The 14405-nt window shown below is 45.0% G+C and overlaps 1 protein-coding gene across 7 annotated transcripts in view; it reads left to right on the forward strand.

Annotated features, from left to right (window-relative positions):
- PRIMPOL (primase and DNA directed polymerase) overlaps positions 1–14405 on the forward strand; it is a 192628-nt gene that overhangs the window by 65341 nt on the left and 112882 nt on the right. Inside the window, exon 2 of one of the 7 annotated variants that reach the window (XM_073578360.1) lies at positions 436–525. The exons of the other annotated variants lie outside the window; for them this stretch is intronic. Coding sequence (XP_073434461.1) covers positions 511–525 — 15 coding nt within the window. The 5' untranslated portion in view covers positions 436–510. The remainder of the gene's footprint in view (positions 1–435; positions 526–14405) is intronic. 7 annotated transcript variants of the gene reach the window in all.

Here is a 14405-nt window from a genome sequence, read left to right on the forward strand (position 1 = left end):
CTCGCGTCTTTGACATCAGGAAATCCATAACTTGTTCATCTACAGCTGTCATTTATTATGCCACATGCCCTTGCTCCCCCCTCATCTATGTTGGCCTACACCCGCCAGCTCAAGGTGAGGGTGCGTGAGTATGTTTTGGGCATAAAGGCAGCTGTCGATGTTGAGGACATTTCCACCCTCAAAACCCTGCCCAGACATTTTAAAACACATCACAATTGTGATTCTACATTGTTGAAGGTGTCTGGTATTGATATGGTGTGCAGAGGTATTAGAGGCAGAAAAGTCAGTAAATTGCTTGCCCATTCAGAGACCCAATGGATATGGACACTGGGCACTGTGTCCCCATTGGGTCTTAATGAATTTTTCATTTATTCCATTTTTATAAGTCTTTTATTTTTGTGCATCTTTTTAATAAATTTTTATCATGTTTTTCAGTGGTGAGATTGACGCAGTTTTGTGAGGATCATCATATTCATCTTACATTGTGGTGGAAGGAAGAAGCAAGAAAAAATGTCTCTAAAAATTGTATATTATTGTTTTATTTTTTATTTATTTTCCCCCCCTTTTTTTATTTATATTTAATATATATATAATATTTTTTTTCGATTGATAGGTATACTATATTGGTTATATTACCATTATGTATTATGATTTTCACGTCACATTTGATATATACATTGTGATTCTATGCACATTTATATAATTTTACAATAACATTCATTTTTATATGTAATGTACTTCACATCCATCACTATTAGGAATTGTATTGAGCATTATTGAGTCTATTATATTACATGCACCAATAATTGATTTGTACCTGTGCACTAATGCCTGATATAAAATGGGTTAGGATGTGCTACTATCCTTTTATATTATAGTGTATGTTGATATTCATATATTCTGATATACATATATGTTTCATATATATATGTATATGTACTTTCACATTTTTTATAATGTCACTATGTCCCCATTATTGTGCATTTAATTTATTTTTTTTTTGCTTACTAGGGCCTAGTAACCAACTGTGGTTAGTTACGACAAATTATAATGATTATATTGCACATAAAAACATTTCCCATCATATATTCAACACTACAGATTTCAACACAAATTAACTAAACGATAACCCAAATATCCTATCCTGTGTGATACTTTCTGCTGAGCTGTGTATCTAATCCTATCCTGTGTGATATTGACTGCTGAGCAGTGTATCTAATCCTATCCTGTGTGATACCGTCTGCTGAGCCATGTTTCAAACCCTATCCTGTGTGATACTGACTGCTGAGCCGTGTATCTAATCCACTCCTGTGTGATACTGACTGCTGAGCCGTGTATCTAATCCACTCCTGTGTGATACTGACTGCTGAGCCGTGTATCTATTCCTATCCTGTGTGATACTGTCTGCTGAGCCGTGTATCTAATAGACGATAACACCATAGAAATGATAAGAATAATAGGCCTCAGCTACCACAACTGTCTACAAAGAAAACTGTTGCTGATAACAACCAATCACAGCTCATTTTTCATCTTTTAAACAGCTCTGGGACAGCGTGGCGAGTTTTGAGTGGCGACTTTTGTGTTTCGACTTTTATGTGGCGAGGTTGGTGTATGAGTGGTGAAATGTGTGCTGAGGGTGGTATATGTGCTGAAGCACGTGGTAGTGTGTGGCGCATTTTGTGTGTGTGTTCATATCCCCGTGTGTGGTGAGTATCCCACATCAGGGCCCCACCTTAGCAACTGTACTGTATATACTGTTTGGCGCCATCACTCATTCTTTAAGGCCCCCTTGTTTGCATCTGGCAGCTGTCAGTTTGCCTCCAACACTTTTCCTTTCACTTTTTCCCCATTATTTAGATAGGGGCAAAATTGTTTTGTGAATTGGAACGCGCTGGGTTAGAATTTCCCCTCACAACATAGCCTATGACTCTCTCGGGGTCCAGACGTGTGACTGTGCCAAATTTTGTGGCTGTAGCTGCGACAGTGCGGATGCCAATCCCGGACATACACACACACATCCACATTGAGCTTTATATATTAGATAGATATATCTATTTTTTTTTTTATTAATAATATGCACTAATATATAATAGGTTCAGTAGATAATGTTTTCCATTGTCCCATATATGAGAGATTGCATCCTCTGCTCCACATATGTTATTGCTCCCCTCATATTCTACTGCGTCTAGATTTTTGTTTAGTTATCAGTGGCACTGAGCTGTGCGCATGCGCTATCCAACGCGCCGGTGGTTCGCATGGCGACGGCGTCTCTGACTGACACGCAGCTCTTACCCGGCAGTGTTCAGTCACATGACGCTTGCCGCATTGTGGCTTCCGGGCTGCGGCGACGAATCATGCGCCGTTAGGTCTCCTGCCCGTGATTAACTCTAGTATAAATAAACCTCACGTACTGAATATTGAACAACCCCCCCTGACGAAGGAGATTTATTTCCAAAACACGCGTCGGGGCGCATCCAAAGGCACTCCACACAGCATAACAGGCTTACAGGTATAATCCCGTTTATTGTACGTTGTTCTCTTGCTTACGGTATATTGCACATATATCTATAGTGGTTCTTCCACAATTGCACATTTGCACTATAGCACTTTGAGCATGTTTGCTAATATAAATTAGGTTATATGCAACAACACTTATATTTTATTTTTTCACCTTATTGATTTGTGATTATTTGCCTGGTTTATTAATTAACCCCTTCACCCCCAAGGGTGGTTTGCACTTTCATGACCGGACCAATTTTTACAATTCTGACCACTGTCCCTTTATGAGGTAATAACTCTGGAACGCTTCCATGGATCCCGGTGATTCTGACATTGTTTTCTCGTGGCATATTGTACTTCATGTTAGTGGTAAAATTTCATTCAAATAACTTGCGTTTATTTGTGAAAAAAATGGAAATTTGGCAAAAAATTTAAAAATTTCGCAATTTTCCAACTTTGAATTTTTATGCCCTTAAATCACAGAGATTCGGCACACAAAAAAATTGATAAGTAACATTTCCCACATGTTTACTTTACATCAGCACAATTTTGGAACCAAAATTTTTTTTTTGTTAGGAAGTTATAAGGGTTAAAAATTGACCAGCGATTTCTCATTTTTGCAACACCATTTTATTTTTACGGACCACATCACATTTGAAGCCACTTTGAGGGGTCTATATGATAGAAAATACCCAAAAGTGACACCATTCTAAAATCTGCACCCCTTAAGGTGCTCAAAACCACATTCAAGATGTTTATTAACCCTCTAAGTGCGTCACAGGAATTTTTTTAATATTTAAAAAAAAAAAACCATGTCACGTTTGGAGAGCCCCTGATGTACCTAAACAGTGGAAACCCCCCACAAGTGACCCCATTTTGGAAACTAGACCCCCCAAGGAACAAGGAACTTATCTAGATATGTGGTGAGAACTTTGAACCCACAAGGGCTTCACAGAAGTTTATAACGTACAGCGGTACAATTAAAAAATCATTATTTTTTCCACAAAAATGATCTTTTCACCCGCAATTTTTATTTTCCCAAGGGTAACAGGACCCTAAAAGTTATTGTGCAATTTGTCCTGAATACGCTGATACCCCATATGTGGGGGTAAACCACTATTTGGGCGCATGGCAGAGCTCGGAAGGGAAGCAGCACCATTTGACGTTTTTGGCTGGAATTGAGATCGGACACCATGTCGCGATTGGAAAGCCCCTGATGTACCAAAACCGTGGAAACCCCCCCCCCACAAATGACACCATTTTGGAAACTAGACCCCCCCCCCCCCAAGGAACTTATCTAGATGTGTGGTGAGCACTTTGACCCCTCCAGTGCTTCACAGAAGTTTATAACGCCCGGGCGTGAAAATAAAAAATTAGTCCCCAATTTTTTTATTTTCCCAAGGGTAACAGGAGAAATTGAACCCCAAAAGTTGTTGTCCAATTTGTCCTGAGTACGCTGACACCCCATATGTGGGAGAAAACTACTGTATGGGCACACGTCGAGGCTCGGAAGGGAAGCAGTGACGTTTTGGAATGCAGACTTTGATGGAATGGTCTGCGGCTGTCATGTTGCCTTTGGAGAGCCCCTAATGTACCTAAACAGTGGAAACCCCCCACAAATGACCCCATTTTGGAAACTAGACCCCCTAAGGAACTTATCTAGATGTGTGGTGAGCACTTTGAACCCCCAAGTGCTTCACAGAAGTTTATAATGCCCGGGCATGAAAATAAAAAAATCGTATTTTTTCCACAAGCATGATCAATTAGTCCCCAATTTTTTTATTTTCCCAAGGGTAACAGGACAAATTGGACAACAACTTTTGGGGTCCAATTTCTCCTGAGTACACTGATACCCCATATGTGGGAGAAAACTATTGTATGGGCACACGTCGGGGCTCGGAAGGGAAGTAGTGACGTTTTGGAATGCAGACTTTGATGGAATGGTCTGCGGGTGTCATGTGCGTTTGGAGAGCCCCTGATGTACCTAAACTATTGAAACTCTCAACAAGTGACCACATTTTAGACACTAGACCCCCCATGGAACTTATCTAGATGTGTGGTGAGCACTTTGAACCCCCAAGTGCTTCACAGAAGTTTATAACTCCCGGGCATGAAAATAAAAAAAATCATTTTTTTCCACAAAAATATTTTTGCCCCCAATTTTTTATTTTCCTAAGGGTAACAGGAGAAATTGGACCCCAAAAGTTGTTTTGCAATTTGTCCTGAGTAGGCTGATACCCTACATGTGGGGGTAAAACACTGTTTGGTCGCATGGCAGAGCTTGGAAGGGAAGGAGCACCATTTGACTTTTTCAACTCAGAATTGCCTGGAATTGAGATCAGACGCCGTGTTGCATTTGGAGAGCACCTGATGTGCCCAAACAGTGGAAACCCCCAATTCTAACTCCAACCCTAACCGCAACACACCCCTAACCCTAATCTCAGCCCTAGCCCTAACCCTAATGGGAAAATGGAAATAAATACATTTTCTTTTAATTTTATTATTTTTCCCTTACTAAGGGGGTGATAACAGGGGGGGTTTGATTTACTATTTATGGCGGGTTTTTATGTTTGGCAGCTGTCATACGCTAAAAGACGCTTTTTATTGTAAAAATAGTTTTTGCATCACCGCATATTGAGAGCTATAATTTTTCCGTATTTTGACCCACCGAGTCATGTGAGGTCTTATTTTTTGCGGGACGAGTTGACGTTTTTATTGGTACCATTTTCGTGCACGTGACATTTTTTAATCGCTTTTTATTCCGATTTTTGGGACGCAGAATGAACAACCAGCGTTTCATGAATTTCTTTTGAGGGGGTGCGTTTACACCGTTCCGCGTGCGGTAAAATTGATAAAGCGGTTTTATTCTTCGGGTCAGTACGGTTACAGCGATACCTCATTTAGATCTTTTTTTATGTTTTGTCTGTTTCATGCAATGAAAACTATTTTATATAAAAAATTATTTTTGCATCGCTTTATTCTGCGAGCTATAACTTTTTTATTATTTCTCTGATGACGCTGAGTTGCAGCTCGTTTTTTGCGGGACAAGACGTTTTCAGCGGTACCATAGATATTTATATGCGTCTTTTTGATCTCGCGTTATTGCACTTTTTGTTTGGCGGTATAATAATAAATCATTATTTTTTGCTTCGTTTTTTATTTTTTAAGGGGTTCGCTAAAGGGGTTAACTAATGGGACAGTTTTATAGGGCAGGTCATTACGGACCCGGCGATACCTAATATGTGTACTTTTTATTTTGTTTTGTTTTTTTATTTCCAAAAAATAGATTTATTGGGGGAATTTTTTTTTTTTTCTAATTTATTTGGCGATTTTTAAAAAAAAAAAAAAAAATATTTTAACACTTTTTTTTTTTTTTTTTTTAATTTTTTTTTTTTTTTTTTTACTTTATTGCATAGTCCCAGGTGGGACATCACTGTCCTGTGACAGATCACTGATCTGTCACATCACAGATCAGCGATCTGTCACAGGCACTGTTGCAGACTTCCTCATGCCTGCGCTTTGCAGGCACTGAGGAAGCCAGCTCCCTGCAGGCCCTCGAAGGCCCCCATCGCAATCTTGGATTTGGGGGCCTGCAGGGAAGGAGCCCCCCACAGCAGTGCTGCACATTGCGCTGCCGTGGGGGGCTCAGGGAAGCACGGAGGGAGCCCCCTCCCTGCCGATGCTTCCCTTTAACCCCCGGTACAACGCGATCATGTTTGATCGCGGTGTTCAAGGGGTTAACGTGTCAGGGGCGGTCCGTGACCGCCCCTGACACATTGTGCCGGGTGTCAGCTGTGATAATTAGGGGACACTCGGCCGCGATCAGCGGCGCTCACCACGTGGGCGCCGCTGATTGCTGAGACGTACTCTCCCGTCCATGGGCATAGGGGCCAGGGTCCCATGGACGGGATAGTACGTCTGTCAGGAAGGGGTTAAGCCTCATGTTATGGACATTTAATATTTTTGATGTTCCCTACATATATTGCTAAAGTGGTTTTGTACCTTTTTTTTTTTAACCCCTTCACCCCCAAGGGTGGTTTGCACGTTCATGACCGAGCCAATTTTTACAATTCTGACCACTGTCCCTTTATGAGGTTATAACTCTGGAACGCTTCAACGGATCTAGGCGATTCTGAGATTGTTTTCTCGTGACATATTGTACTTCACTTTAGTGGTAAAAAATTTTCGCTATAACTTGCGTTTATTTATGAAAAAAACAGAAATATGGCAAAAATTTTGAAAATTTTGCAATTTTCAAACTTTGAATTTGTATGCCCTTAAAACAGAGAAAGATGTGACACAAAATAGTTACTAAATAACATTTCCCACATGTCTACTTTACATCAGCACAATTTTGGAAACAAAATTTTTTTTTATTAGACCGTTATAAGGGTTAAAAGTTGAACAGCGATTTCTCATTTTTACAACAAAACTTACAAAACCATTTTTTTAGGGACCACCTCACATTTGAAGTCACTTTGAGGGGTCTATATGGCAGAAAATACCCAAAAGTGACACCATTCTAAAAACTGCACCCCTGAAGCTACTCAAAACTACATTCAAGAAGATTATTAACCCTTCAGGTGCTTCACAGGAGCAGAAGCAATGTGGAAGGAAAAAATGAACATTTAACTTTTTAGTCACAAAAATATTTTAGCAACAATTTTTTTATTTTCCCAAGGGTAACAGGAGAAATTGGACCCCAAAAGTTGTTGTCAAATTTGTCCTGAGTACGCTGATACCCAATATATGGGGGGGAACCACTGTTTGGGCACATGGCAGGGCTCAGAAGGGAAGGAGCCCCGTTTGACTTTTTCAACCTAAAATTGGCTGGAATTGAGATCGGACGTCATGTCGCGTTTGACGAGCGTCTGATGTGCCTAAACAGTAGAAACCCCCATAAGTGACCCCATTTTGGAAACTAGACCCCCTAAGGAACTTATCTAGATGTGTGGTGACCACTTTGAACCCCCAAGTGTTTCACTAAAGATTATAATGCCCAGGCGTGAAAATATAAAATCCTGTTTTATTCCCACATAAATGATCATTTAGTCCCCAATTTTTAATTTTCCCAAGAGTAACAGGAGAAATTGGACCCCAAAAGTTGTTGTCCAATTTGTCCTGAGTACCCTGATACCCCACATGTGGGAGAAAACTACTGTTTGGGCACACGTCAGGGCTCGAAAGGGAAGTAATGACGTTTTGGAAAGCAGACTTTGATGGAATGGTCTGCGGGCGTCATGTTCCATTTGCAGAGCCCTTGATGTTCCTAAACAGTAGAAACCCCCCATAAGTGACCACATTCTGGAAACTAGACCCCCTAAGAAACTTATCTAGATGTGTGGTGACCACTTTGAACCCGCAAGTGTTTCACTAAAGATTATAATGCCCAGGCGTGAAAATATAAAATCCTGTTTTGTTCCCACATAAATGATCATTTAGTCCCCAATTTTTAATTTTCCCAAAAGTAACAGGAGAAATTGGACCCCAAAAGTCGTTGTCCAATTTGTCCTGGGTACTCTGGTACCCCACATGTGGGAAAAAACTGTTTAGGCACACGTCGGGGCTCGAAAGGGAAGTAGTGTTGTTTTGAAATGCAGACTTTGATGGTCTGCTGGGGTCATGTTCCATTTGCAGAGTCCCTGATGTGCCTAACAGGAAAAAAAACCCACATATGACATCATTTTGGATACTAGACCCCCAGAGAGCAAATCTAGATGTGCCCCCAAGTAATCTAATGTAAATTAGTAGTGCATGGAGGTGTGGTACAATTTGAAGCAATCCTTCATTCACAGGCCAGGTTTTTCAGGGCAGGTGTCACATTGATAAATGGTGTCCCTGCGTATTCCTTTTTTGTAACACACTCGACACCTTTTTTGCGGCTTACCTTTTTTTGGGGTTTGCGGGACCACCCCCGGAAAATGCTGACCTGGGACAATACGAGCACCTTCAGTTCCTGAAGTACTGGGGCCCGCTCCTTCCTGAGCGCCAAACATCAGGGCCTTAACCACTACCTCCTGGAAATGAAGGAACGACGTATCGCTGGGGCATGCACATTGTGACAGCAGGAATGCGTTGAGCATTGCCATTTGGACGATGTGCACGGCAAGCTTTTTGTACCACACCTTGGCCTTCCTCAATGCATTGTACGGTTGGAGGAGTTGATCGGAGCGATCAACTCCCCCCATGTTTTTGTTGTACCCCACTACACATGTCGGTTTGTGGACCTGTGTAGAGGTACCCCGTACAGTGCAGAGGGTACTGCCATCACCGTGTATGGTGGTCAAGAGATGGACATCTCTCTTGTCCTTGTACTTGACCACCAGCAGGTGGTCGCTACATTGGGCTCTGCTCTCACCTTTTCGGAGCATCTGCCCAAGTAGCATCTTCGGGAGGCCTCTCTGATTTTTGCAGACAGTACCGCAGGCTGCGGTACGTCGCTCAGAGAGGGATTTGTAGAGTGGGATGCTGGTATAAAAGTTATCAGTGTAGAGGTGATAACCTTTATCCAGCAGTGGGTGCACCAAATCCCACACAATTTTCCCACTCACTCCCAGGAAAGGAGGACACTCAGGGGGTTCAATCCAGGTGTCCTTCCTTTCGTAAACTCTAAACTTGTGGGTGTACCCTGAGGTACTCTCACACAACTTATAGAGTTTGATTCCGTACCTGGCCCTCTTACTGGGCAGGTATTGACGGAATCGCAGCCTTCCCTTGAAGTGAACCAAGGACTCATCCACGCAGATGTCCCTTTGGGGCACGTACACTTCAGCAAACTTTTTGTTGAAGTGTTCGATGACCGGCCAAACTTTGAACAGACGGTCAAAGTTGGGGTCATCTCGTGCGAGACACTCTGCATTATCAGTATAATGCAGAAACTTGTGGATGGCCTCAAAACGCGTCCGGGCCATGACCATTCGGAACACTGGAGTGTTGTATAAAATATCAACACTCCAATATTGCCGAATTTCCGGCTTCTTCAGTATCCCCATATGGAGGACCAGGCCCCAAAACTGCGTCATTTCAACTGCGTCTACAGGAGACCAGTTTGAAAATGTTGAACGTGGGTTTTGCTCCAAAAATTGACGAGCGTACAAATTAGTTTGCTCCACCATGAGGTTAACAAAATCCTCAGAGAAAAAGACTTTGAAAAAGTCAATTTCTGTGAGGCCGGTGGTGTCAAACTTGATTCCTGATTCTGCCACAAAATCAGGAATCAGTGGCTCGTAATTTTCGGGGGGCGAGGTCCATACGGGGAGCACTGGGTCAGCTGTGGGCATGGTGGGCGCTGCCTCATCTTCTGTCCTGGAGCGTCTGCGTGGCGGTTCCGCAGGACCCGAGGAGGAAGATGAGGAGGGGGAAGAGGAAGAAAAAGAGGATGAAGAATCCGAAAAATAAAGAAAAGTCGGATCGTCATCCAAATCGCTATCAGTGTCGGAGGCAAGTACAGCATATGCCTTCTCCACTGAATAGCGCTGTTGGGATGAATTTGATGACATTTTTGTGTAAATATGGTGCTTGGGTGTACACTTTATTGAAAACTGTATGTGTACGTGAGGGGGGGGGAGTGATTGGTGTAAACTTTCTGTAAAAAAGCTGTGGAAAAAAGTCTAAAACAGCAGGCCCTAGCTGATAAGTGTCACTTATCAAAACTAGACTGCTGGATGTGCGCACGGGGTGGCGCAAGGGGGGGGGGTGGAAAAAAAAAAGGAAAACGGCAGGCACAAACTCTGATAAGTGAACTGTGTCACTTATCCAAGTTTCGCAGCTGTGGGATGTGTGTATGGAGGGGCTAAGGAAACAAAAGCGAGCTCAAGTGTTGATCGGTTAACTGCGGTCACCAATCAACACTCGGCGGCTGCGCATGGAGGTGGCGCAAAAGTGGTGTGGAGGGGTCTAAAAATAGGGGGATGGGGGGATTGGGGTGGATGAAGAGAGATTGGGCAGGGATCAACAGTTAGGGTTGTAGTTAGGTGGCACCAAGGGGGGTGAAAAAAATGAAAAACGGCAGGCACAAGCTTGGATAAGTGACGTGTGTCACTTATCCAACTTTTGCGGCTGCGGGATGTGTGTACGGAAGTGGCGCAAAGGGGGCTAAGGAAAAAACGAGCTCGAGTGTTGATCGGTGAACTGCGTCACCAATCAACGCTCGGCAGCTGCGCACGGAGGTGGCGCAAAAGTGTGGTGGGGGGTAAAAATAAGGGGATGGGGGGATTGGGGTGGATGAAGAGAGATTGGGCAGGGATCAACAGTTAGGGTTGTAGTTAGGTGGCACAAAGGGGGGTGAAAAAAATGAAAAACGGCAGGCACAAGCTTGGATAAGTGACGTGTGTCACTTATCCAACTTTTGCGGCTGCGGGATGTGTGTACGGAAGTGGCGCAAAGGGGGCTAAGAAAAAAAAAAGCGAGCACGAGTGTTGATCGGTGAACTGCGTCACCGATCAACGCTCGCCGGCTGCGCACGGAGGTGGCGCAAAAGTGGGGTGGAGGGGGGTGAAGGGGGGTAAGAGGGGGGGTGGAGGGGGGTAAGAGGGGGGGTGGAGGGATGAAGATAGATTGGGGGGGTGAAGATAGATTGGGCAGGGGATCAGGGATCAATTAACACTTACAATTGTAGTTTTCTTTCTTCTTCTTCTTTCTTCTGCAGGGATTGTGATGCTACAAGCTGTGGCACCACAATACCCAGCACAGGAGCTCTTGCTGCGTCCGACCTCTCTGCAGGAATCCTCAGCTATAGTGAGGACCCCTGCAGACAGGTCAGAGGCAGGTCAGGGGGCAGGTCACAGAGCGGTCACATCGCTGCTGTGACCTGTCATTGGTGGGATCGAATGATTACATCGATCCCACCAATCCCTGATCTGCCTGGTGACCATGGCAACTGCCTAGAATCGGAGCTCACAGCTCCGATTACTAGGCAGGTCATGCCCAGATCACCAGCAGGGCACAGAGCGGTCACATGGTGACCGCAGCTGTGCCCTGTGGTTGGCGCGATCGCCGATCTAATCAGGCTCCAGCCTAGGATCGGTGCTAATATAGCACCGATCCTGGCCGGTACTGGCAGGGCACAGCGGCGATATAGCGCCGCTATGCACTGCGATTGGCGCGATCGATCAGATCGGCGATCGCGCCAATCTGGGTGCTTTTTGCCAGGCACCGGCTCTGGGATCGAGTACATCGGTACTCGATCCCAGCCTAGGACATCATTGTTTCAGCCAAGCTGATTGGCTGAAACAATGAGAAACGCTGCGATTGGCTGTTCAGAATTGAACAGCCAATCACAGCGCACTGGATGCCGGGGGGGCGGGATCGCAGCCCGGGATGCCGACGCCATCTTTTCTAAGGTGAGATGGCGTCGGAATTTTAATGCGATCACCGCGACTTTAGTCGCGGTACCGCATTAAAGGGCCCGACGTACTATCCCGTCCATGGTCATACGGGCTCGGGTACCGTGGACGGGATAGTACGTCGGATGGCAGAAAGAGGTTAAACTATGTGCTTGTATGTTGTGCCAATATTTTAATAAAGGCAATTTTTTATATAAAGACTTTTGTGTTAAAAAAAAAATTTTTGGTATCATTATTTTTTATTATATTCCATACCCTGCTGGATTTCATTTACATCCATCTCTGAGTTTATTGAGCTATACCCTCACATTCCATGTCAAACATATCAACTCAGACCCCATGTTTTACTCCGCTGAAAATGGTCCATAATATTACCCAGGCAAAATTTAGAGACATCACCTAGAGACTGAAATTGTAGTCGGCTGCGATTTTTACCTAAAAAACCACTACGGAAAAAAAACAAAGTGAATAAACCACAAACAATGCGGGAGCAGAGTCCTGTACTCCCATCATGCAGTAAACAAGGGGATACCATCACTGAGCCCACTGTCCGGTATTGTTGGTGACTTGGATGCCTTCGAGTAAAGCTCCAATCAGGCGATTAATAGAAAAATACCAACTAGCAATAGGTGCGTTAGGATTCCTTTGCAGCAGACCCTTTGTGGGACCGTAGCCACTCAGCCGCCTCCGCTGGATCCGTAAAAAACAAAGTAGAGCCCTCGTGGACCACTCGGAGCCGCGCCGGGTAAATCATCGAGTACACAATATTCCTCTCCCGTAGATGCCTTTTGACTTCCGTAAACTGTGCCCGTTGTTTCTGAAGTTCCATAGAGAAGTCTGGGAAAATCGAGATCGTGGCATTGTTGAACTTGATAGGACTTTTTTGCCGCGCCAGACGCAGAGTCACGTCTCTATCTCTGCTGTTGAGGAGACGTGCCAGAAAAGGTCTAGGTGGGGCTCCAGGAGGAAGAGGCCTAGTAGTGACCCTGTGAGCCCTCTCCACCGCAAATATTGGGGAGAATTCGTCTCCCAAAGTAGTTTTAAGCCAATCTTCTAGGAATTGCTCCGAGTGTTGTCCTTCCGAGCGCTCCGGTAATCCAATAATTCGGATATTATTCTGACGCCTTCTGTTCTTCAGGTCATCTGCTTTTTGCCTCCACACGTTCATAGAGCCTCTCACTGTTCTTAATTTGGCTTCCATAGGTGTGATGGTGTCTTCTACCTGGGATACCCTTGTCTCCACCTCCGTAATGCGGCCCTTCATGGCTTGAATATCTTGTCGGAGGCGTCCCACCTCGGTGTACACGTCCTCTATCTTCCCAGACAGAGATGTCCTGGTTAAGGAGATGGCCTGCATCAGTTGTTCAGACGCCTGTTTAAGAGTTAATTCCTCTTGCTCACTCTCCTCCCCACCCTCAGAGGGGCGGTTCTTACGCTGAGCCTGTGAGGGATTATTTTTAAGAGATCTTGAGGCTTCAGTATGATCTATTCTGGCATATTCCTTCAGCTTTTCAGCCGCCCCAGACCCCTTGGAACGACTCATTTCAATAGCAATAGGGCACAGCCGGATATTAGAGACAGTGCACTCTGGAGTCCCCTGAGTCAAAGTTATAGACGTAGTTAGACTATCGGATAGTGTCTGCAGTGTCCCAGGAGCAGCACAGATCTGCAGAGTCCCACAGGGAGGCAATGTCCAGCTCCAAGCAGAAGACAAGGGCCCTTATAACCCGAGCAAAGACCCCCAGCACCCCACAGGGACAGCAGCCAGAGAGGGATCCAAGTCCCTACAGTAATGGCGCTGGCAGGCCAAGTGACTTAGCAAAAAGGGGGAACACGGGGCCCAATCTTTCAGGCACACACCGCTTGTCCCTCACAGATCTTCAGGGTATCTGCTCACCGTCTGTCAGCTCTGCAGCGATTGGGAACCCGGCGCCGCATTTCTCACAGGCAGAGAGCGCGCTTCCAAGATGGCCGCCCCGGTCTTCACAGCTGCAAGCACACAGGAGTCCAGCCCCGCTCTCCCGCGGGGGTCCAGGAGCGCCCCAGAGTCCAGAGGGGTCTGAAAATCGGCAAGTATGTCGCAGAAGTAAGGGTCCGCTGGTCGGATATCTTCAGGATGGCAGGAGCTCTTGCCAAGTGCGTCCTCCCTCCGCCGCTACATAGCAACTCCCCCCTAAGTGAACTTCTTTGCCTCTCTACTGCGATTTGAAGGTGGCGGCCATCTTCCCATTTCCTGCAGCTCTCTGTTGATCTGCTCCCTCTCAAGTCTTAGCTGCTCTACTTTTTTCAGGTATGCCATGCGATACTTCAGGAGCATCCGGATATTCCCAAGGCTCTCCATGGATCTGACAACGAGGAATGGAACCATCTCATCTTCACCCATGACCTGGGCTTCGTCACCATCCGAAATCCTCACTCTCATTACACCGGACCTATTCACCATCTCCTGCATCACTTTCCCAAGTCTTGCGATGACTTTCCTCACCAGCCCTCTGGACACTTGAATGATGTCTTCTACAATGACCCTCTGACTTTGAACTTTCCTCGCACGCTCTAGACGTC

Source organism: Dendrobates tinctorius, unplaced genomic scaffold, assembly GCF_039654945.1.
Source record: "Dendrobates tinctorius isolate UK_male_01 unplaced genomic scaffold, ASM3965494v1 ptg000008l, whole genome shotgun sequence".
Classification (NCBI taxonomy): Eukaryota; Metazoa; Chordata; class Amphibia; order Anura; family Dendrobatidae; genus Dendrobates; species Dendrobates tinctorius.